The sequence below is a fragment of the Acanthisitta chloris genome, unplaced genomic scaffold (assembly GCF_000695815.1).
Source record: "Acanthisitta chloris isolate BGI_N310 unplaced genomic scaffold, ASM69581v1 scaffold2190, whole genome shotgun sequence".
Lineage (NCBI taxonomy): Eukaryota > Metazoa > Chordata > Aves > Passeriformes > Acanthisittidae > Acanthisitta > Acanthisitta chloris.
The window spans coordinates 165,043-191,173 of NW_008649837.1; the positions used below are offsets into that span (position 1 = coordinate 165,043).

The 26,131-nt window shown below is 40.2% G+C and overlaps 1 protein-coding gene across 1 annotated transcript in view; it reads right to left on the reverse strand.

Moving 5' to 3' along the window:
- Window positions 1-1,588: 1,588 nt before the first annotated feature.
- CELF2 (CUGBP, Elav-like family member 2) overlaps window positions 1,589-26,131 on the reverse strand; it is a gene marked incomplete at its 5' end in the record, with an annotated part of 69,155 nt that continues 44,612 nt past the window's right edge. Inside the window, 4 exons of the mRNA XM_009073943.1 lie at window positions 1,589-3,127; window positions 8,205-8,348; window positions 11,119-11,298; window positions 17,893-18,012. Coding sequence (XP_009072191.1) covers window positions 3,000-3,127; window positions 8,205-8,348; window positions 11,119-11,298; window positions 17,893-18,012 — 572 coding nt within the window. The remainder of the gene's footprint in view (window positions 3,128-8,204; window positions 8,349-11,118; window positions 11,299-17,892; window positions 18,013-26,131) is intronic.

The window sequence follows — 26,131 nt, forward strand, 5'->3', positions numbered from 1 at the left end:
TATAAAAATAAACAGCAAAATGGTGAATGTATAAAAGGTATTAACACTCAAGACAGCTCTGGGTGGAAAGGGTTAAAAGTTCAAAACTTTCTCACCTTAGAGGTTTCCATACAATATGAAGAAAATACATAGTGAGGTTTGCTTTCACAGCATTGATGTGTGCAGAGTGGTTAAAAAAGTGAAACATGGGCACTTATACAATGTTTTACAAAAAACATCAAAGAGAAATAACAAACAATAACAATTTCAGGCAACAAGACCACAGGATAGCAAGTTAACAAACTTTTTAACCTCTTTTTTTCTTTAAATATTAGGGATTTATACAAAACACATAATAAAATACCCATGTTATCAAATTACTTCACACAAGAAACACACTGAAGCTCTAGGAAGAAAGTACCTTTGGAATTTGGCACTATAGTTTCACTGATTTTTTTTTTCTTTAAAAGAAAAACCGATCACATTTTGCTGAACACAAACACATCTAAATTGTTCACAATAAAAAAATGACATCAATGCGTCACAAGCCAACACAAACTTATTCTGGAATATTTTTTCATTTTTCACATGAAATTTTTATTTTTTTTTAATAAGCAAACAACTTTTTTTTGTGTTTTTTTTTGAATCTTGTTTTTGTTCTTGTTGTTCAAGTAAACCAATTTTCAACTCGTCTTTTATAAACATAGAACACTTAAGACCATAAGACTCATGATGAAACCACAACTTAATTCACAGAAGCACCAACGTAACACATTTTACAGTAACCTTTCTTCTGTACATTGAAACAGTATAAAATATAGGTAATTTCATGTGCATTAAACCATGGATTGTCTAACTGTGAGTCAGTTCAGCAAAAGGTGACACAAGTAGGTAGCATTTGCCCTAAAACAGGGTAAATATTTTCTTATACTAATCTACAAAAAGTGGTTCTATATATATACTTTAATGAGAAAGTGAGCCACCTAAAATGGCCTTATCAAAAAACTTTACACTGCCTGAAAAATGTAAAAACTATTACAGACCTCTAGAGACTTAAAATCAGACAGTTTTATTTCTCAAACTGTTTTGGAAGTAGTCTGTTAGAAACCAACATTCTGTGCCTCTGGACACATATTGCTATTGTCACCAGTGACCAGGCAGAATGCCAATCCCTGTATAATACTTTCAAGTCTGTTTTTTTTTTTTATTTTTTTTTTTACGAAATGAAAAAAGAAAAAACCAAAACCAAAAACCAACCAAAAAAAATAACCCCAAACCAAAAAAAACCCAAACAGACAAACAAAAAAAACAACTCAAAGGAAAGAAGAAAATCGAAAACCAAAAGAAAAAAACCAACAAAAAAAAAGGAAAGAAAGAAAAAACATTTTGCCACAGGTTGTTTTTAAATCCTATCATTAATTTATCTAATAATAAATTTCAGTCTTGCATGAATGCAGCAATGTTTTTTCACATTGACTTCCCAGAATTCATAGCTAGATGAGGTCACATGCAAATTTCAAAGGTCAAACTAGGTCAGTAGGAGAACCAAATATGATGTGAGGTCAGAAAGACATCAGAAACAATGACGGGACGATGAAACTGTTTTTTTTTTTTTGAGACGCCACAGGGACATGCTAGGCAAACGATGGGCTAACGGGCATGGAGATGTCTAGGGAAAAAACAAGGAAGAGGAAAAAAAGTTACACAGAATCTATGCAGCACAAACAAAATCACTTTTATGGGTGCAGGAGAAAAACTAATGCAAATCTTTTCTCAGCAGAGTCTACGGAGCCGTTCGCATCATTTGCATTAACTTACAATACTTGTCAACAAGAGCACAATGAACCCCAAAAGAATCCATCAGAAAGGAGTCAGAATGGATTCCTCTTTGGGGAGAGAGGAGAGGAAAGGACCAGTTTCTACAAGGTGACAGAGAGGTACGGGGAAGGGGCAGGAGAAGGTCAGACAACCAAACTTTAAACTAGGTAATGGAAACTACGAACAAAATAACCAGACAAATACAAACAGGAGGATAAAAGCATGAACTGCAAAGGGTGGAGGGTTCAACAGTGAAAAATGCCCATTCTTGGCACGATTACTCTAGAGACTACTTCAAAGGATCTAGCTAGCATAGAGAGCTGCTCTTTAGGTATCCAATAAGTTAACAATAGGCAATAAATAAATTCCATTATTTCTGAGGCAGTAAAAATTTTGTATAAAAATAGAAATGCTTTTTACAAATAAAATTTACAGGCCTGTGGCTTTCTTTTTTTTTATTATTATTATTAAATTTATCTCTCAAGAAACATCAAGTATTGTCACTCATTTTATTTTATTTTTTTTTATTTTAAACCCTGTAGCTTTAGAAACAGATCTCTAAATCTTTTTTTTTTTACATTAATCCTTTCCAAAAAAACCAAGAACTTAAAAAAATGAAATATAAAGACGACCAGTGTAAAATCAGACTAATATATAACAATACGTTGGTTTGAACTGAAAATAAAAAAAAAAAATCAAATCTTCTCGAAAAACAAGTTGATGTAGTGGAAAGACTTGTTTCAATTTTTGTTGCAAAATAAGTGCTTCAACTGGCATGAGGCCATTTTGTTTAACCTATAAACTGCTGGTGCCACCCTGGTAAAATACGATCCATCCATAGAAAACAACTTTTATTGTGTGCTAATGGCACCAGGGTTCACAGAGTTAAATTGCACATTTTTTTTTTTTGTGTGTGTGTGCTGTTTTTGAATTTCAAGACGTTTATTTTTGTTTTAAAAAGGAGATAAATTATGCTGCAAAACAAAATACAGTAACACAACTCAGTAATTACTTGGCAAGGAAATGGGAGCCAAGTGTAATAAGGACAAGTGGGGAAATGGAAGTGGTAACTGTAAAAATAACTGTCTCTTGGTGAAGGTTGGCTCTATGTTCTTTCTTAACCCCCCTGCAGAGGACAGGTTTGCTCATGGGACTTACCCTAAGAAAGCTAAAATAAGAGCAGTAAGCATCTGGGGTTAAGATCAGTAAGGTTTGCTGTCATTTTTGGAGCGTTTCAGCTGAACCTTCAAGCGTTTCATGCCAATCTGAAAGCCGTTCATAGCCTGGATAGCAGCTTGTGCAGAGACTGGATTGTCATAGCTAACAAAACCTGGGAGACAAACAACAGAGGTGGGAGAGAAAGCGAACTAGAGGTTAGAACAAATGTCACAAGGCATTTTGTTAGGATTTTATTATTACTATTTCTTTGACACATTTACTTCACTTTCAATTAGTTCTTTCGTCACATTTCATATCCTCTTTCCTTTGCCTTCCCCTTTACTTTCATAGTATTTCTTTACAAGCTGGGATGCAGTTGGCCAGTTTTGGTGCAATGCAGTTTCCAGTCTGTTATCTATCTATCTATCTATCTATCTATCTATCTATCTATCTATCTATCTATCTATCTATCTATCTATCTATCTATCTACCTACCTACCTACCTACCTACCTACCTACGAGACTGAAGATATTTACTACTGTGATACTTTTCAGTGTAGTACCTACATACCCCCAGTCTATTAGGAAGCACTACTAGGCTGCAGATGGGAAACTGAAGCAGAAGGCCTGGTTACAGACACAAACCCCAAACTGCCTATACCCATTGGCACACCTGGATGTGAGTTCATGTGTGCTATGGAACATTCATCTCCTTGGGCTTGGACTGGGACAGCTGCAATACTAATAGTTTGCATTTTTACAGCTCCTTCCAGTTCAAGATCTCAAGGTACATAAATGTTAGTTAATTCAGCCTCTTGGTCCCCAAAGGGCTACACAAGCATCAAAATTAAGCAGCATCATAAAGACAATGGCAGGGCTTGATGTGAACTCCAGATCTTCTGCTCCTCAGTTGTGAGCACTAACTAGGGGGATAATGCTTGCCCGGGTAATTCAGAATGGCTGGCCTGGCTCAGCTTTCTTTTCCCTGAGAGACTAAAACTGCTCTGTTCATAATGTACTCAAATCTCCCTGATTCTTGAAGCTCAAAATTCATTTTCATATCTGGGCCTCCCACTTGTAATTGCAAAGCTTGCCTAACTGCTGCTCTGCCTCGGCTCCAGCTAATTACTACTGTTCTCAGCCTGCTGTTATGCATCTGCTTTGAAATGCTCCCTCTTCTTTCCACTTGAATTTTCCTTAACACGTATCCCTTCACTCCTAAAGAATGGATGCCACACGCTTTGTCTTTAGTCCAAACATACAGGCTTCTCAGTGCCTCTCTTCCATCAGCTTTATTCATTTGAGCTTAGTGTCTGTGTACTTTTTGGATTCATAACCTCTTTTACCATTACATTAACCTGTTCTTTTATGGCCCTTGCTTACCTTGCACTGCTGCCCTCTTCCAATTGCAGAGTCAGAATGTTACACTTCCCCCGTTGCAAAGAATAAAACCCCTCTTATCAAGTCATATGGTCCTTGTCCAGCTGCTCTCTTTCATAGACCATCCCTATGGCTTCACCTTAAATCAGCTTCACCAAACTGTTTAACTTTAGACTCTTCTCTGACAACTCAGGCTAACTTCTGTTCCTTCCACTCAAGAACACCTCACTTAAATCTCTGCAGACCTTCTCCAGGCCAAAGTCAATATGCTCTATCCATGTTGTTCTGTGGTTGATTATTAATTAGCTCCTTAACGGATAATAAGTGTTCCTCCATACCTTCCTTGGTTTTAGTAGCTCTTGTCACTTCCTCACTTTCTCTACTGGATCATTTGCTGTTAATGTTACTGCATATCCTGAGGAGTTCATCACTCTTCCTTCCTTCCTTCCCTTCCCCTATTTTCTTCTAGGAGATCCCATCTGTTCACATGACTCCAATCACTGTCTTAGCTCTGCAGTCCTGTGTCTCCTCCCATCAGCTCACAGATCTCAGCCTTGATCTCTAGAATACCCTCAGGGATAGAAAAGAGAACTACCACGAGTTGGTGGTAGCTCCACAACTGAGACGTAGCTACCCTTACCTTGTCAATTCAGCATTTCCTTTTACAGCTTCCTGACCTTCACTTTATTCTCTTAAGTGCATTCAGTCAACTGCTATAAACTTCTCATCACCTTAGTTCCTTTTCTTATCTCGTGTTATCCACCCAGAAGTTAAGCAAGTGATCTAAACTAGTCACTTAGATGGCATCTATGGATGGTGAACCACGAGAAGGATGAACACCCACAAGTAGCTTTTCCACCCACCATTCATGTCACCAATTTAGACACCTCCACTGATGACAGAACAATCAGCTCAGGCTGTGCTTACCTTCCAGGGAGGTGAGACAGATCACCTCATTCTATGACCCTGTACAGTTTCCTTGACTCAGACACCAATTCAAATACAACTTCTGTGCCAGATCAGTGGCATCAGCCTGTATCATTCCATTGTTATTCTGATTCACAATTTGTCTCCTTATACAGAATGTGATATCTACATTATCCTGTTACACTCTCATCCTCTTCCTTATCGAGAACCTTAATTCATAAAGCTTAGGGAGGAATCTGACATTCTTTCTCTTTATTTGTATTTTTCTGATTGCATCCATTCATCATTTTTTGTCTGAATTTGAAACCACAGGTTAGATGAGGTTGGGATGATGTTTCTTATCAATTCTCAAAGACCCTGTCATGACAATTCTGATTTTTATTTTAGATCTCTGGGTATGTCTAGAATCAGGATAAATATTTTTAATCATTCAAGTAGCAATTTTGCTATGAAGCAGACAGCACTTATGCCCTGCTGTCACTGGGTGTCCCCTCCCCTGCCTTATATCTACATAGCTTATTTCTCTTATTCTAAGACTTCTGAAAGGCAAGAGCGAAACCCTTTGTCTGCAGAATCAACTCATGGAAGAACACTTCCAGATGTAAACAGACTGTCCTGTCATCCTCATCGCCACTTAATCCTTTGCGCATTCAGTTTGAGGTGGACAAGAAAGCAAAAAACGCCAAAGTCTATTTTCTGCCAAAAAACAAGAAAGTAATTGTTCATTTTGAGAAGCAGTGTTACATAAAAGGTCATCACTGCATATCACTACCCTGTGACTCGCTCAGAATGCACCTTCCCTTTCTAGTTCTGTCAGTGGACAGACTTGGACAATCTTTACCCCTTTTGGATGTTCAACCTGTTCTCCTCTATAATTTGACTTCCTCCTCCTTTGAGCAGGAGATTGGAAACTCCAGAGTAGAAAGTATTAAGCATGTGCAAACCACTACTGCTATGATTATTATTACAAGGGGAAAAACACCAAACAAAACCAACAAATAAAAAACAAACCCAAGAGCAATGACCATTAATGACACAGGAGAGAAATGGGTTCTTCAGCTGCACTATTGTCCTAGGTTTTGGGTGGCAGGACAGAGAAGAAAATACACAGCTTTTTAAAACACAAATATGGGACCAAAGCAACAAATAGACGGTTCTGGCTAATAAAGCTGAGGAATTACATACTGAGTATGTCAGGATGTTGAACTAGCAGGATTAATTCTGGTTTTGCCTGTGATTAGCAGCATCACCAATTAGTCACCTATTGAATCACAAAACCTCAACTTCCTCTGCCACTTTACTACCTGTTAAAGCAGAACTATCTCTCTGGTGGCAGAATATTGGGGAAGGAGGAATGAGAAATGGAAACATCAGTGAAAGCTGCCTAAAACCAAAAAGACAGAGGATTCCTCCATCCATTGGATGTTGACACCTCCATTTTCCCACAAAGAAGATAATGGTGCATCACTCTAAATTAGGTAATTGTGTCCCAAAAATCCGGACAAACATCTAAGTAGGTAATCAAAGAGTAAAAGGAAACCTGCAAAAACCAAGTGTGGCAAGTGAGCTGATGAACTGAGCCACCTGCCCAAACTGATTTACATTCATTCAGCAGTCACCACAATTGTACTAAGGGCTCATCTTCAGGTGCAAAACACTCAGATAGTGACAAGGTATTCTGGTGCAATAGGTATTTTTGAGTAACTTGATGAATTCTCCTCGTGTTTGAGTACTACCTGTTTAGCTGTATTCAAACCCTTTCAAGATGGGTTAAAGACCAATTGCTGTGAGGCCCTTGGATGGCCCTAGGAGAGACAGATTTTAACAAAACCTAGATCTTCAAAAAAAGTGAAGTTATGCTAGCTAAGAAATCATTATGGTTAATGGGGACACTGCAAAAGAGGACACTTCAGAATTAAGGGAAGGTGCTGGACAAAGAGCAACACTGGTGGTTTAAAGGAGTTTTGGAAACTAAGAGGTTGTCTGAACTGGTTACTCTTTTGTCATATATAAAACTGTGTTCCTTTACTCTGGGAAAGAATTGTCCCTCTCACGAAAGCTCCATTATTTTAGGTCAAACCTCACAAAACTTATCCTTAAGAGATTTTTTCCTCCTTCTAAACCCTCCCTGTGTCTTGTATAAGACCACAGTTATTAGACCAACGCACTAACAGATTGCCACTCGCCTACATTCTCTACACCACTCCATCAAAGCACTGAACTGGTGCATCTATGCTATTCAAAAGACATCAGCCCTCTTAATCAACCCTATAACTATTTTTATACCAACGTATCATCTTCTTCTCTGCTGTGATCTAATTTTCTGACAGCTCAAAGTATTCTCTGGGAATTTGACGCTCGTCTTGTGAGGCTCCCTTCATCCCTGCCCTAAGGTAAGGGAAGATGTCACCTTCCCTAATCCACTGGAGCCTGTCCACAACAGCTGGAGCTGCAGATCTAGACATCAACTGCCTGTAAGGCATTCTGAACTACGTGTACACACCATTCAGTCACTAATTGCAAAATCTTGTACCTAACGCAGAAGAAAGAAATTCCTGTAATGTAGAAGTAATGGGTTAAACATAGAGCATTTTTAAGTGGCTCAGCTATACAATAGAGAATAATTAGGTATCCATAATAAGGCAGTTTAATACTATACTAAATGACATTCCCCCACATAGGGTGTAATTAGTTTCATGTACTTGACACATTCATGCGAGATGTCAGACTGGAAGATTATTATTGTTTTTTTTCCTATCCAATTTTTAGTTAGAAGTAGTTTGTCTGTGCATCTTCCTGCTCATTTGAGGATTAACAGTCCATTATTTTTGGAACAAGTTTCCAGTATGACATTTCTCACATTGCTGTTAATTTTCTTTCCTGGCCCCTTTTCAGTATAGTGCATGTGGTTTTTACTATTTCATTTATTAAATCTGACATACCAAAGCACTTGCTCAGATTGGTCTGTTTGTCAATGAAGACTTTAGCAGAGATAACATTTCCAAAAGGCATGAACATCTGCAGAATGTCCTGGTCTCCAAACTCCTGGGGGAGGTGGTAAATAAAGAGGTTTGCCCCTTCTGGACCTTTAGGAAAACAAAACACAACAAAACAAAACAAAAAAAAGCAATATGAAATCAGCTCTTACAAGTGCTACATTTAATCTGTTTTTCCATAATACTTACTGAAGGTGATGGTCAGAAAGCATTTCACTTTCCAACTTCCAAGGAACAAAAGCAAGTGGATCATCAAAGGACAGCTGAAATGCAGCTCTTTAGAGCATCCTATCTTGAAAAGTGTTTACTGTGAAAAGTGTTTATTTCATTGCTCTACTACAAAAGTAGTTACATTCAGCCTCTTTCTTCAATGCATATGAGTGCTTTTCAGTTTAATTAGGGTTAGGAAAACAGGTACAAAATGTATTGCTCACTCAAAATACCCCAAGAACTGCACAAGGAGTTCTCCTTGCTGCCTCAAACACCTGCATGGGTTTGTTGGTTTAATTCCAGTTGCAGAAACTTATGGAAATGGAATGAGCTGAGCTCAGATTTGAGTATCACAGATTTAAACTCAAAGGGCGAGAAAATGTTGGAGATGGGAATAAAAAGGATGAGACAAAGCACACCTTGTGACTTGGAAGTCAGTGATGTCAAGGAGAGAAAGGCAGAATTAAATTTGCACTGACTCATTTCAAAATAAGGTTGGGTGTTTTTTTTTAAATACAAATTCCCCATAGAAATCTCTGTCTCCTGAAAGAAACTTTGTAAAGTAAGTAATTTAGAGATGTTTAAAATAAAGTAGTTGGGTTGAAATTAAAGTGGCTTTAGACTGAGCTGAGTTTGCAAACAAAGGTGCAGACTCAAAGGTGTTTGAATATTTTTCTTGCAGACAAAATTTGAGATACACATTCTTAATGTTATTGGTTAAAACATTTATCTTAGCACTAACAGGTTATTTTCACCCTGGTTGAATTTCCCCTTTCCAGTAACATACTGGAAACAAGCAATGGATGCCAGGAAGAAGATGATATATGATGTAGCCAGACGTGTGGCCTCCCCATGCAGGCTCCAGGAGAGTAAGTGGTACACAAAGAGAACAAATATTTCTGGTATAAGCACATCTACAATAACCTGATTAAGTATTCCCTTGCTTAATGGAACCTAAGTGTACCTCAGATGTGATGGCCTTGGTTTTCTGCAGAGGAAGAGGAAAGAACACATCGGATTTATGGAGCTCCTTCTAAAACAGAGCCATGAAGCTGCACCTCTCCCATGCAGAAGAACCCAGGCTGGCTACTCTCTCTCAGCCTGAAGGACAAGGTTGCAATGTTTGCCCAAAAGAAGGGGATAAATTAATAGGGAGGAAAAAAAAGCATGACTTTTTTGGGAGATGGAAAGAAAAAAAAGATTAAAAAATTGCCACCTGGAACTTTTCTTCTCAGCACAAGTAAATTTTCAGAAAATAATATTCCTTAAAATAGCAAGAAAAAACTTTATTAAACAACATTTAAAAGCATATGCACAAGGCAGTTCACTGTGCTTCGGCATTTAATATTTATATATCATTTTTTCTGGTACTTGTTTATCCTCAACCACTCAAGATTCTTCACCATTCCATCAGAAATCATGACAAGAGACAAAACGTTGTCAATATTCAGTGATGGAATTTACTTCTTTTAACTTAACCCCTCACTAACAGATACATGAGATATAACAAAAAATGCCAATTCATAATAAGAAAAAATAAGCCTAAAGTTGATTTTAATGTTTCTAAACAGAAAAAAATCAAACTGTCCTTCACTATGTATCTTGTGATGACACCAAATATTTTTCTGGTGTCAAATAGTCTATTGTCACTGAGCAAAGTGCTTGAGATGAGAGAGAAATGCAGAAAACATAAAAATAAGGAAAAATTATTTAAAAAATCCTTTCATTTTAGATAATCCAGGATGTTAGCAGCAAATGAACTAAAGACAGAGAAAATATACACTTTAACTCCCATGTGCCTATACAATAACCAGCTGGGGGAATGCCAAATTTGGCTTCCTAGGAAACACATCCCACAACAGTACAAGGTACTATTTTAAAAGAGGATTAAGAAAGATTTCTCTTAAGGATATTATACTAGGTTTATTTCCAAAACTTATCCTTGGCAAGAACAGTAGTGACAACACAGATAGAGTCTTAGAAAGCATGCAGTACTTTCCTGTCTTTCTAGAATTAAATGGAAATTAGGATGGGGAAAAAGCAATGCAAACAGAAACAACCCCCCAAAATGCCTGGGAAGTGTGCAGGGGAACGGAAGAGGGGAAAAGGGTAACCTCATTTTCCTAAACACCTTGTAATTAGTATTCATTTATTCTTAGCAATAACTTCCTGAGGTTTATTTGCTGCTAGCATGGGGAGAGGGGGCAATCACTCACTTAGTCGCTTCCCCACAAGACCCACAATTAAGCAGAGAACCACTCAAAGTGAAAACGGATCTTGTCATTAGCTCAACGCCTCAAAACTTAATCAGATTAACTCAATTACGACAGAAAATGGAAACCAGAAGAGAAAAAACACCTCCATAGAGGGATGACTTTTGTTAGCGGTGCCCTTTCATATGGTTGTTGGTAAACGTTGGTAGTTGGTAAATATAATAAAGGATGGGTGGTAAAGCATAACTTGAAAGACAAATGGTTAAAAAGTGAAATACGTTAGAGGTTAAAGAAGGCAACAAGATTACACAAGGAGAAAACTGGAAAAGCAACTCATAGATTAGACTTCTTGATGTCTTTCATTAGGACTTCACGAAGGAACGAACCCATGACACCTGTTTGTTTGGCTGAGGGGGTTTGCTGGTGTGGGCACTTACCTTCCTTCTGGCTGCCCGCGGCGCTTTGCTGCTGCAGCAAGCTCTGGCTGTACAGGGTGGGCAGCGCGGCGGCAGCGTACTGCTGGATCCCTGAGTAGGCCTGGGTGAGCGCGTCCATCGTGCCGGCCGTACCATTCGTCAAGCCTGTTGCGCCGAGTCCTCCGTTCAGGGCCGCCATACCTGAGAGCATTTGAGCAACTTTACAAAAAACCCAACAATAGAGAAAAGAAATTGCACTTGTTCATTAGTGCTTTCCGAAAGTCGTCGGTATTATACGACACTGACAACGACAGCGGCGCATGCAGCTCGGCACTTTCACCAAATGGGACTGAAAACAAAGAAACACAAGTTTGGCGCTGGGGTCACTTGAGCACAAGGGTTGCACAGTCAAACGGACTCGCATGCAGTGTGCTACTGGCAAGTACTACAGCTTGGTGCTCCTGGGAGTCTCTCTGCTCACCCTCCTCGACACTTGTGCTCCTGCCATGGGTGTCTGAGGCTGGAGAGTAGGACCTGTTTGACCTGTACCCTTGCAAGTTGGTCACTGGGGAAAGCATTCAGCAAGAAAACCCATTCTCTGACCAGGGGCTTCAGAGACAGGCCATGCCCACACCATATCAGAAGCATTTTGCTTATACAGAGTGAGCAGAGAACCCTGATTAACTGCATTTTAAAACAGCTTCTTAAAGGTTTTTTTCCAGCATCAATGATTCAATGAGAACCCTCTGTACAATTATGGGCTTTGCTCCTTAGGCTTGTGGTAGGAAGATGGACTGCGGTGCTCAGTGCTTCCACCCTCCTCCTCCAGTTACTCCACAGGAAATGAACAGCAGCACATACAGAGTGACTAAAAATGCTTCATCCAGACTAGACATCTTTCATGAAACAAACAAAAGCATTTGTTTCTAGCAATGTCTTTATTCTCATGGGAAGCTGACTTGCTTTGGTTGTTTTTTTTCTCTTTTTTTCTTAAAGCAATTTTACATCCTGATAAATAACACAGCAATTTAACTGGGATGGCTGTTAAAGGGCAAATTTAAGACAGGACTGCTAACTGTGCAGAAAATGGCATCCCTCATCTGTGCAAACGGTGTGGTCTGCATAAGGAGTTGTACTACTCTGATGTGATGGTGGGCAAACTCCTGGGCTACAGCCTGTCTCCACTGCTTCTCTTTCACAGCATGGCTCCTAAATGAGTTATGTTGAAGTTAACAGTGTCAACATTTCTTTCAGAAATTCCATAATTTTTTGCTAGAGCTACAGTCTCTTTGCAAGTTAAAAGTGTGGTAGAGTTCAGAGCCCTCTCAACTTCCACACACCCAACTTGTGTCAACCTGAGCAGTGTGTCCATCAGGAATGAGAGTCAAGCCATATTTTCTGCACAACTAGCCATCCCATGCTCCCCAGGTTCTAGGTGAACAGCTCACAAACCACTTAGAAGGCTTAATCAGGCCCCTTAAGGGACAGTCACTAGAAAAATGGGGCACCCAGAATCACCAGCAATCATTTCTTCGACATTGACTGTGTAGTGTTTTGGTTGGTGAAATGACGGGAGAAGAGATGATTGGTAAAGCCATATTAAGACCCCAAAGCCAGGAAGAGTGAAGAGAAAGAAAGGACTTAATTTCACAGCAGTAATAAGGGCTGGTGTGTAAATTGGCAAAAAGTGGAGAAATTAAGCAGAGGACATTTTACAATAAATTAACAATGAAATCTATTAGACTGGGAAACAATCCTCAAGGAAGATGGCATAAACCTTATCACACAAGCAATTTAGAGGTAGGAAGAATACTGCAGGGAATTATTCTGCATTGACAGAGGAGGATAAAGATGCTGACCCCAGTATCCTTCCACCTCTTATGAAGATTCAAAAAGTGTATTCCTATGAGTCTCCAATAATCAGGACAATTGCTCAAGTGGCACCTTTCTGGCTCCACCAGAGTCTGTGCCAATTAAGAGAATTGTACTGCATAAATTATACCTTTTGATATTACTATAATTTGTGTGACTAAACACTTGACAGAGATGTGATATTCTTAGCCTTTCCTTAATAAAATGTCTCACACTTTGAAGATTTCTTTCCTCTCTACCCCACTTCAGAGCACCACTGTATCCTGATGGGAGATACTGGCTGCCACTGCTTTGAATAAAAATCTGTCAGAGCTCAAGAGACCCAGGGATCTCTTGTATAATGGTTCCAGTTATAAAACTGTATTGGGTTTGTGTGGTAGTGGTGGGAGACACAGGGGAGGTTTCTCTGATCTGCTAGAAGCCTCCCCTATGTCCTACAGAGTCAATGCCAGCTGGCTTCAAGAAGGAGTCACCATTGGCCAGGACTGAGCTCATCAGCAACTGTGGTAGCACCTCTGGGATAACATTGTTAAAAAATGGGAAAACCCCCTGTGCAATGGCAACTGCAGCCAGAGAAGGGATATGTAAGAGAAACAGTTCTGCAGACAACGAGGTCAGTGAAAGAGGAGAGGAAGGAGGTTCTTCAGGCATCAGAGCAGAGATTTCCCTGCAGCCCATGGAGAAGATCCCAGTGAGGCCGGCTGGCCCCTTCCAGCCCATGAAGGCCCATTGTGGGGCAGAGATCTATCTGCAGGACCCCATACCAGAGCAGGTGGATGCCTGAAGGAGGCTGTGACCCTGTGGGAAGCCCATGCTCCTGGCAGGACCTGTGGACCTGTGGAGAGAGGACCACTCCTGCTCCATGCTGGAGCAGCTTTGCTGTCTGGACTTGTGACCCTGCAGGGAACCCACTGGAGCAGCCTGTTCTTGAAGGAACACCCATGGAAGAGACCCACGCTGGGGAAATTTGTGAAGAACTGCAGCCTGTGGAAAGGGACCCACGACAGGAGTCCAACCCCTGAGGAGGAAGGAGCAGCAGAGACAACATGTGGTGAACTGACCGCAGCTCCTATTCCCTGTCCTCCTGCACTACTGAGGGAGAGGAGGTGGAGAATTCAGGAATAAAGTTAAGCCTGGGAGGAAGGTACAGGTGGGGAGAAAGCTTTTTAAAGATTTGGTTTAATTTTTCATTATCTTACCCTGATTTGATTGGGAATAAATTATAATTTCTCCAAATCAGACCTGTTCTGCCCATGATGTGAGTTCATGAATGATCTCTCCCTGCCCTTATCTCAACCCATGAGCCTCTTATATTTTCTCTCCCCTGCCCAGTTCAGGAGGGGGAGTGATAGAGCAGCATTGAAAATGTTATAATATCAAGAATAATAACAATAAAAACCACTTTATAATATGCAATGTATATCATCTATTAAATACCACTACTAATAATAATTGGATTCTGAGCCTGACCTTAATCTGCTCTGATGTTTTTGTACTTAGGTTTGTGTTGCTGCTTGCATGGGTGTACACACAGGTCTGGTTAAAGTAAAGGCTCCTGATAAAGGAGCTTGTATCTCTCTTTTTATTAGTGTTGAAATAACTTGGTAACAGAGGTAGCATTAGGATAACATATCACCTTTCGTGAGCCATCAGCCTATTAGATAAACATGCTTTGTGTTGCAGTGGGCAGCATCCTCCCCCTTCCTTCTCCTACAATCAATAGCCCCTTCCCACCAAGCCATTCCTGACTAGCAAACAGCCAGCCAGCCTGGCTCATGGCACTGCTACTGCTACCACAGTCATGTGCCCAATACACCTCCCTCCTGAGCCAAACAGAACTGCAGAAACCTCTCAATGTTTATTTTCTGTTCTCCCTTTTGCATTTTTATGAAATCTACAAGGCTCAGCTGCAGTTACATATCTCTGCCATCTCTTTACTATCTCCACCAATGCACCTCAGTCTGACATTGAACTCTGGTCCCTTCTTCCCTTCTGTGAAATAACCTTTTGGAGCCTCTCATCTGTGGCCTTCTACTTTTCTAAGTTTCTCTACATAATACAGAAGCAACAATGCTTGGCAAGTCCAAAGGTCTCTCAAAGTGCCTTCCAAGCACCTTCAAATCTGTCATGAATAGTTTTATCTCCGTTTTACAGATGCAAATATGGGGACAGAAAGGCTAAGTGACTGCCCTGGGGTCACACAGAAATACTGTGCTATAGCTGTCCAGCATCCTGGCCTTTCTGAATTGCAAAGAATCTCTTCCTCCCTCTTTATTCATTTTTCTAAATTATTTTTGTTAGTTACAATTCTTAAATTTATATGCCCAAGGCAGACAGTCTAATGTTTTGCCACTGAAGGTTTTAGATGCTTTAAGAACAACTGAGGGAAGACTGGGTGAATCCCCACACTTTTGTACAACTGTTGCTAAACCCTTAGAGAAAATTAAACTTACCATACTCCACTTTGTTTAATTTTTAAGGCCTCTAGACATCTTTCTACAATGCTTCTCGCTACAATGAGAATACTATCAGTCTCCACAGCCCAGTTTCTTTTTCACGGACCCAGACAAGATCCAGAAAACAAATACAGGTCTCCTGGTGAGTTCAGCATGGAAGATACTCTCCAAGTGATTCTCACATGCAGAGCAGGACATGGCTTCAACAGAAGAACACCTCTAGAGCTTCCAACCTCTATATAAATTGATGCTCAAGCCCAGTGCTGCCTTCTGAGTAATTTTTGCACTAAGGTCTGCTTGACTTGTGCTTTGGATTTTAATTCCCCAATTAGAAGCATGTCACTCAATTCCAACTTCTCTGCACAATTACTTCAGGAACATCCATGGCCAATGAGTGTTTTTACTGGAGTGCTTGTGACCATTGCATAAGCCATGTCAGTGTGAAGCATCTTACTGAACATGAGGTTTCCTGAAGGCAAACTCCCAGGCAGGTTTGAGTGTGAACAACTGGATCAGACATGGTCACTAGGAAAAGCCCCAGACTGTCATTAAAATAGACAGGGGAGGTGGTTGCAATTTAAACAATGTTTCACTGTCATTAGTGATAATCAGTGTCACCCTTTGGAAAGAAACAGTGCCATGATGCTGAGTTGTGTTGTAGGGAAGCAGTTTCCCCTCTTTAGCTCTCTCTCATGTATGTATATACATAGACAGACATACCCACATACATTTTGTAAGTGCTATACACATGTCCATAAAAACATCACGAAGAAGATTTGTCACTGTTGGTACAAGTCCATGGAAATAATGGTGACTTAAAACAAGCTGAAATTTGGTACTAGATTGTGAATACATCATTAATACTTCAAATGACACATGTAGATAAGTTTGCACACACATGACCTCAAAATACTTTCTGAGAAAATGTAAACTCTTTGCTTGCAGCCTAGCAAGGAGTGTTCAGAGGAGTGCAACAGAAGGATTTCCACGCAAAGAGCTCACAGGTGAATCACTCTTGCTCGGTCTTGATGAAGGGAGACATTATGCTGGAGTGCTCCAGTGTGCCTGGGCTCTTAGTACTTGTGGGAGGGAAGGAATGGGATGCCATATTTAGCTTTTGATATTGTGACTTCTTATAAACCAAGTAAAGCACAATGACTTTTTACCAGGAAAGGACATTAAATGATCTCTTAGTCATGACAGGGTAGCTCTCATAGTAGGAGAGCTCATGAGAGGAGAGGAGGTAAGTTAGCTTTTCATGCATGCCATTTCCAGTGGCTTGCTTTGAGACTAATGTAATATTAAGAGAGGAAACTAACATCAGCCATTTTGGGACCTAATACTTACTTTTCTTCAGTTGTTCTTGAGTTGTATTTACAAAGAGGTTGTTTGTGTGAAATACACATGTCCTTGCCAGAAGCAAGTCCTGTTTTACACAAGACCCCATGCAACCACTCAACATTGCTACATGGACATCCATAAGCCCCCTTCCTTCCCAGCTCCCAACAACGACAACCAGAGATCACAGAACAAAAAGATTGGGTGAGCAGCCAAGTCACAGTGACAGAAAGGACATCATGCAGAGCATCAGAGTGAGCAAGAGATACTGAGGAGGACATCCATTCCTGAGGGTACATTATGACAGGTCAAGGACTGGCAATGACCAAATAGATTCCTTGCATTGCAAAAGGAAATGCAAGGAGCAACCAGCAGCTAAAGAAAAAGAAGGGAGGGAGGAAATGCAGCTGGGCAAATCTCTTCCATTGCAGGCAAAGGTGAAGTCATCATAGCAGAAACAATAAAAAAAATAAATCCTTCTTCTTCAGGAAAATCTTGAGCAGAGCTAAGAACAAGGAAGAATGTTCTAAGAACTACTGACATCTGCTTAGCTGGAGATGCCAGGGTTTGTGTAAGATGTCATAGGATAGATGTGCATGCTCTGGCACTACAGGTGACTGTATCATTCTCTCATACTTGCCAATTGAAAGCCAAAGACTTGCCTTCATTTTTCAAAGCATGCTGCTCTCAAGTCAATTTGGTAATTCCTACAGGTATTTTAAAGGATTGCCTCCGAGGCAAACGTCTTTCTTAGCACTACATTTCTGAGTGACGATTTGCACATTGGGGTGATACACCTGTTGTCAGACTCCCTCAATGAAAACGGAGTCTCTCCTATAACCTAGATAACCCAAATCCCTGGTGACATTTCTTTTACTTTCCATATGTACTGCAAGAAAAGAATTCTTTGTGCAGGGACTCAAGGAACTTCACTTTGCAGAGCAAACTATGTGAAACTAAAAGGCTCCAGAACTTCATATGTACCGTGAATGAAACTGGATCAACTTGACCTCCTTATTTGGTGTATAGATTAAAAATCATATTATCACTCTACAATTGATAGTTTTTGTGGCATGATTACTGGGGAAGGCTGTCCACCACAGCAATAAATACTCACTGTTTACGGTACCTGCTAGTGCATTAATATTATTCAGTCCAACAGTGGCTCCAGCCAGTCCTTGGAGAGTACCCAGAGAAGTCAAAGAATTCATGGCCGCACCAGCTGTGGAATTAGCAGTTGATGCAGCCACTGAAAGGAAAAAGCAAGGCAAAATTAAGGCCATATTTTATTTACTTAGTTGATCACAGAACAGCTTACAATAATGTGGAGCACAACAACAGGGCTACTTGCAAGGAGAAGACAAAAAGAAAATGAGACCAATAGATCGACCTTGTTCAAGATATTATGATTGTTCATGGAAAGTGTTGGTGAGCCTAGAACTGCAAATACTAGACCACAAAATTCAGCATTGTGCTATGTGCAAACATAATACTGAAACAGTAAGTATGGGATCAGTCACTTTCTCAAAAGTTTGTCAATCAACCTAACATCCCAAGCTGATCAGCTAACCAGGCCGCTGGGAGTTTGACACGTTTCAGAGTCCATCATTACAAAAACAAGAATTAATCACAGTAATTTTGTCAGACAACAGCTTACTGTTCTGGGCCCGAAGTGTTCTAAGGGAAAAATTAATTATTCTAAGTGAGACACTATGCTCTAGGTCTCTGTATGAACTCCATTTAAAGACCTGAAGTTTAGAAAAAGAAGAATGACCAGGCAAATACAAAATGTAACTACTATCCATGACCTCTGTACATAGCTAGTCATGTATGTGCACCCCAATCATACTACATGTATTCCCAAAAGCTCTACCAGAGGGGAGAAGGTGAAGAAAATGTCCTTGCTGCTACAGTGTCAAGGGACTAATGAAGGTGGGTGGGATGAATCCAACTAAGTTACTTGTTTAGGAAGAGAAATATATTCATTCCCTTGTCACAGGGAAGTAATAAAGTACCTTAGAAAGAATCATCATTTAGTATAGGTCCGATGAACTAGAAATATCTGTCTCTCTCTCACACAAGGGCCTTGAATAACCAGTGTAAATTAAACACTTAACTTACAGGTAGGTAAAGTTACACCAGATGAATCACACTCATAAAAGTTGCAGAAACAATTAGGTTTTCAGCTTGTCTCCTGAGCCCTACTTTAGTACATCAATCATAAAAACCTACTTTCTTTTCTGTTCTGTTCTGAAGTTGCATTATCTTCTGAAAAGCAAACATTTAAAGTCAGGGTTTTGTTGATGATGTACCAGAGGAACATCATGTCTACACCACACTTATTCATTACCTAGTTATGAAATAGTTAAAACCACTTTTATCGTGATGCTCTTTTTGGCTGTCAAACACATCAGATTACTCAGTGAACCCTCAAAAAAGTGAAGTCTCTAGAGCTGACAGGATCCAGTAAGGAAAGTAGGAGGCAACCTTTTCACTCTGTGGGTAAAAACCTTGAAGCTCTAACCTACAAATAACCCACCTTTACAACCTTAAAACCCATCAAAGACAAGTCTTCACACTCGTGAGCCGTCAAAGTACAACGAACATTCTTGGTGTGAGTAAAGAGATTTCCAGACTCTGTTATGCATTCCTTCTCTCCTAGCATCTGCAATGTTAACTTAGATAATTTTATACACTGCAGATAGAAGCAGCTTTGATTATTCAATCTCTCCCACAAAGCAATAAGAATCTAATAATGTCTTTGATTAAAAAAGTAATAAAAATCAAGTAGAAACCCTTCACTTTTGTTAGAAAATGTGGGCACCAACAGAGAAGAGAGGAAAAAACCCAAAGTGAATTCCCTGTGACCAGCACTGCTCTGTGTTTCTGATAATGTTCATTAGCAAACAACTTAAAAGAAGCACATAAACCTCAAATCTGAAGGATCTGCTTGGTTTTGAATGGACTACATTTTGACTGGACTAAATGTTCTGTTTCAGAGCATTATTACCATTTTCTCTGGAGAAAACACATATATTTAAGCAATGAGAGAAATGGAGGCTAGGAAACTGCTTGAAAATGACATTAAAGCTAGGGGAAAAATCTCCTTTGAATGAGCCATACACTTATGGATTGTCAACACATCTGCTGGAGAACACAAAAAGAGCTCTGCTTGAATCCTTCCCTCTTGTGCAGCCCACAGTGCACTGTGGTGGCTCTTATCACAGTCTGACTGCCCAAACACATGCTACAGGGATGGTCAGTATCTGGGGCCAACATATCTTTTCTTCTTTTATTTGCATTAAGTTTATTCCATCAGACAAATACAGAGCAGGTGCCTCAGTGCTTCTTCCATTTGAAGCTTCAATGCAGATTATCTAGTTTGCCTAAATAATGACTTGGCACATAGTCACTGTAAAACACTAGCTGGAGCACTGAAGCACCTCAGAAATCAGTGTTTTGTTGTTGTGGCTATTTCTTCTGCTTAGCAGTGATCTGCCTCACAGATCCAGCGGAACAATGCTTTTTCTCCTTTGGCTTATTATTTCTTTGAGAAGAAAATAAATGAACAAACTGTGTGGCTTCTATTATCTTATTGAACAGGGGGTGAAGAGAAAGGTAGGAAGCACCTTTTGTCAGGGTGCTTGGACAGATCCAGCACCTTCTGCATGAGGCTTCCTGAGAGTCTGCACTAGTTGACTGAAGATTAACACAGTGCTGAGCTAAAAGACTATCATAAAGGGCCATAGAAGGTCCAAGATGTTAAGAGAGGTGAAAATTTCTCACAAAATGCTGTATAAAACCAATAGATGAAGCAATGATATGCCTTGTCCCCTCAAATATTAAAGGGAGATGAAACAAAAGTTAAAAGATCCTACAAGATGTGTGAAGGCTTAGACCAGCCGAGTGTTTTACCTCATGTGCTCCCAGAATAAGTTGAAATCCATCTAGAGACAAGGACTATGCTTATCCTGTCCTTTGCCCTTTTCTCATTCCTTTCAACTAAAACAACGTAGCATATACTGAACCAAAGGGGCAGAAGAAAAATCACATTCCTTGTGGTAAGAGCAGATGACTACACTACTTTGGGGGAACTTGTATAACTCTCTTGTGTCAGCAAAACTCTTGGGCTCCATGAGTACTCAGAGTAATGGCAAAGGAAGAATAATTCACTGTTGGAACACTGTTATTCAATATTTACGTCTTTTAGTTGTCCAGATAACAAAAATAGATTGGACACCTATAGAATTTATAAATTGGTTTCTACCAGGTTCCCCTGCCACCAAATAAATGAAAACATTTCACAATTCCCTCCATCCTCCAAGCCAGAACATTGCTGCTCTGAGTTGAATCACTTCAGAGTGCTGCTTCATAAACAGTAGGCATCTGCCTCCAGGAACTTAGCTTGATGTACAGAGCTGTAGTGCCACCAGGAATCACCCTCTATGCTACTGGTGCACACACACTTGGTGCAACAGTGAGAAAAATGAAACAGGAAAAAAAAGCAAATGACTTGGACTTCTGGTGTCACTCAGTATGGCACACTCTGTATCCACAACATTCTGTGTATTGTTTATCTCTTTACTGGGAATTTGACCTTTCCTTCCTTAAAACCTACACATGCCAGGCCCCTGACACATTTCTGGGGCAGTATTAAGTCAGCTAATCTGAAGCTAAAGGGAGAGATTGAGCAGACTGGAGATCCAGCTTGCTGGCTGAATATACAACACTTGGTGAAGAACAGAGATTCTTTTCACCAGCTGCACTGATCATAACCTCACAATCTTAAGCCTTGGATAAACAAGAGAACATGATAGATAAGATTTTTGCCTACTCAAAAGAACTTTTTCCTCTCTAACATCAGACATTGGAATAAGCCGATGATTTTCTCAAAAGGCTGTTGCTTGGAGTCTATCAGCAGGAGTTATTGGGTTGAATCCTTTGGCTGTTGCTGCAAGACTTCTGACAAGAAGTCATCATATTCCCCCATGACCTTAAAAATCTATTAACAAGTGAAAATAATATCAACAGCATTGTCTAAAGAGGTCAGTTTAGACTTGTAAGAGTGAAGAGTTGCCCAGTAACCTGTACAAAAATCTGCTCTCTTTCCTGCAGGTACAGCACATGGGGGTCACCTGTTGCCTTCTCCATCCAGGCCACATACAGAGACCTTACAGAACACTTTAGCATCTCCAGCCATGAAAGGTGAGAAGGCTAAAAATGTTTATTTTACCGTTAGAGACTTTACTGCTTCTTTTTCACTGACGCCTCTATTCCCACATTTCTCTGTCAGTCTCACAGTCTTCCTCCTTCTTCTTCCAAACTCAACTCCACTTTAACAAACATCTAGAAAACTTCAAAATCTAGAAATGATATTTTTAAGAAGCTGTGAGGTGGAGCAGACCAGGGCTGCAGCCTTTGCCCAACACACCCCCCAAATCAATCCCCACCCTAACCACTTGATCTTGCTTTGCTTCCTCCATTTAATTGATGAAATTTTTGCTAACAGCTTCATTATGAATAAAGAGATTTGGCCTTTGGTTAATATATTCTTTAACAGAGCTCTCTTTGTTACAGAGAACACATTTTCATTTGGAGTGGTTGCTCTACACAATACAGATATTTAACTAGTAAAGTTGCATTCATAGAGATTTTTAAGGCTGGAAAGAGTTGGCATTTTCAACTATTCTCCTCAAAATATTTTTTTTCTGCCTGTACAAGGTTACAACACCTTTTAGGTCAGAGAATTTTTTAAACAGAAATCTAAACTAGCAATGAGTCATTTCCCTTTTAATTTAAATAACATTTCAACACAATTCCTAAAAACTATGCCAACTTAGAAAAACAACTGGTATTAGCATAGAAACTTTTGGCCATTCTTTTGGCTCGCTTATGTCAATAGAGTCATGATGATTTACATCATCTGGATTTACCTCAGCTGGAAAACTAGGTTCAGGATAACAGCATCTAGGAAAGGCAATGATGTGTAAATATTTCTTTGGCTTTGCTGTGCACACTGTGGATGGAATTAATTTCCCCACCTTTGGCAGCCTCATTGTTAGTTTAAGCTAGTCTAGTCAAAACTATTCTTTTTGATGTCTCTGAGATTAAAAGAGCTCTAACACCCTACCTTTAGATTTCCACCTCCAACTCAGACACCCTACCTTTAGATTTCTGTCTCAGGCTGGGATGAATTGCCCTAAAGAGCATGCAGATGAGCTCAACTACCAGATGCTATTGATGCCTAGCTTAACTATGCTGGGATTTGCCACACAGAGATCCACAAGGGTAACTCTGTCAGCTCTGCTGACAGCTTTCCTTTAGGCAGCTCTTGGGTACACTCCACAATTGCCTGTCAGTACTGAATGCACGGCACAACAGGAAGCTCAGTGTTTACTCTGGTATTAGCCACTTGCTTATCACCTCTCACCCATGAACCACAACTTAGTTCTTGTTGTTTTACTTAATGAAGAGTTTAACTAACTCGTTGTTCAAAGCACTTACTTTGCTCCAGTTAAGACAATGTAGTAATGCACCAGGGATCAATACTGCCCACAAATTTTAGGTTTAGCATCTCTATGACTTTAAGCATGAGAAGCTGCAGAGGAAACAGTCTCTTTTGGGAGAAACGCCCATAAAATCTGTATTGGTGGTTGTCTGAGCCCAGAATCCTCTTTCTTGTACTGAATTTGGGTATATTTCTGATTTTCTGCTGCCTTCCTGAGCTCATTGACTTCAAGGGCCAGATAAAATGGACGGGACTTAAATTGCTGCTGACTAAATGGCTGCTATTCAGAGGGACGCAGACGGGCAGAATTGGCCAACGGGAGCCTTATGAAATTTAATAAGGACAGATCTAAATTACTGCACCTGGGGAGGAATAATCCCTTTCAGTAACACAGCAGGGCATTGATAGGCTGGGGAGAAGCTTTGCTGAAAAGGACCTGGGGGGGTCTTGGTGTGAGGTGACCATGAGCCAGCAGCATGTGCTGGCAGCAAAGAAAGCAAACAACATCCTGGGCTGTTGGAATAGCAGATGAGCCAGGAGATCCAGGTGATATTTCCTCTTTACTCAGTGCTTGTTAGTTTGCATCTAAATACTACATTCAGATTTGGGCTCCTTGCTGCAAGGAAAACATTGATCAGGTGGAGGAGTTCAGTGGAAGGCAAGCAAGTTGGTCAAGGGCTCCAGCACTTATCCTGGTACAAGCTGGGCTTGCTCAGACTGGAGAAGACATGCTGAAGGTGAACCTAAAGCAGCCTCCCAGGATTTACAAGGAGGTAATTCACTAGACAGAGCAGCAGTACATGGTGGGAAGATGAGAGGCAAATTGAAACAAGAGAGGTTCAGTTCAGATATGAGTAAAAACATTTGTACTGTGAGGATTGTCAAGCACTGGAACAGATTACCCAGATTGCCCCACCCATGTCCTTGGAGGCTTTCAAGGCTTGATTGGATCAAGCTCCATGCAACCTGATCTCACCTCACATCTGACCCTGCTTGAGCAGGGGGCTGAACTACAGACCTCCCGAGGGACCTTCCAACCTCAATTATTCTATGGGAATTAGCGAAGTAGAAAAAGTCAGGTCACACTGAAGCAGAATGAAAGAAGCCTGAAGAATGAAGATGTGTTGGCAGAAAACTGAACAGGCTTCTGTTCTTGGGTTGGTTTAAGGGAATAGAGATTGACACTGAAGATGCCACTGAATCTAGGCTGCCACAACTACATTGCATGCACTAGATTTCCAGGACCTGATCTACCTCTAACAAAAGGAGGTTCTGACTTTGGATAGTCCCTCTTAGATTCAGCAATGTGCAACAGAAAATAAAATCATAGTAGAAGAACATAAGAAAGGATATAAAGAAATTATACAAAGAGAGTAAAAGCAGTTAAAAAAAAAAAGAAAAATATTTTAATACTTCAGTTTCACAGTCAGTGAAATAGAAAAAAATTACTAGAGTTCATGACAAAAGAAAAAGAAAAATTAAACCCAAGGTAGAAATTTCTAATTTTAGCAATCTGAATTTAAAATCTTTGCTTACTACACAAAATCTCTTGTGTAAACAGAATATTCCTTTGTCCCTTGCTTAATCCAAGAGGGATAATAAAGCTAAGAGACAACACTGGATTTAAGGATAATCAGATTAAGGCTGCATTCTCTGTTTGCTTTCTAATCTTTAGTTGCAAAACCCAACTATGTTTGGAACTATGTCTTGTAAACTATATCTAAACACGATGAACAACTGGTGGCCTGAGAGAAAGACTAAAGATATCGGACAAAGCTTTGTTGTCTTGGACAAAATCTGTGCAAAGCTTCCAACTTTGGCCTGGTCTATAACATCTTAGTTTGGCTGTAGTACCCTCTTAAACAGGACTGAGTGGCTCTTATGTAGCAAGGATTCTGGTCACTCCCCTGGTGTTATGTGGGATTCTGGCCAGGTATGATCTTACATATTCAAGGTCAATTGATCGAGGTGTGTTCTCTTTGTGTAGCACTAATATCAACTGATATGAAGAGATGGAGGCCCCGGACCTTTCTCCTAAACACACTCATGAAAAGTGTTATGGAAAAGGGGACTGATTCAAATATAGTAATGCTGGAGCTTATGAAATGAGGATTATAAACATGAGCATGGGGGAGAACTGGGTAAGTCAATCACGTCGCCCATGTGACACTGGTCTCAGTGGCATTTCTATCTAAAATGAGCAGTCTACGGGCTCTGACTGCAGAAGGAACATTTTAAAGGGGAAGAATAATTAAGCAATGACAGAGGCATCATCATTATTAGATAATCACAACCCAGGGGCATTAACAAACGTTGAGTGTCTCTAATCCCATGGGGTCTAATTATTCTGTGATAATAACCACACCTCCAAGTTTTAATTTATTCTTGTGGAGAATCTGGAGAGGGAGGTGGGGGAAACGGGGGCATTTTAATATTTTTGCTAAAAGAAGATGCAGTTGGCCTTTCACTAGGGCTCATCAGTATTCTAATCTAGAAAGCATGTGTGATTGGCATTAAATTGTCTGCCCTTTACAGTGATCTCCAGCCAATCTGACTATTCACCCTTGCACAAACCGGTGATCTCCCTGTTGCTAACAGTACCAGCATGCACTGATTCTATTTCTCAGGGAGATTTTTGTCAAAGGAGAGGTGGATTTTCCTGGTCTGGAGTGGTTTATTCTCCATAAGGTCCTCTGACAAGCACACTGCCACTGGTGTGGAGAAAGAAGTAAACACTTGCACACTTTCTGGTATCTCAGAAGTGCTGTCTGACATGTCAAAAAGGAAGATTCTAGTAAGTTTAAGTGCTCTGCTTGTGCTTGGATAGAATAAAATAAAAGTGACAGATGCACTCCAGGGA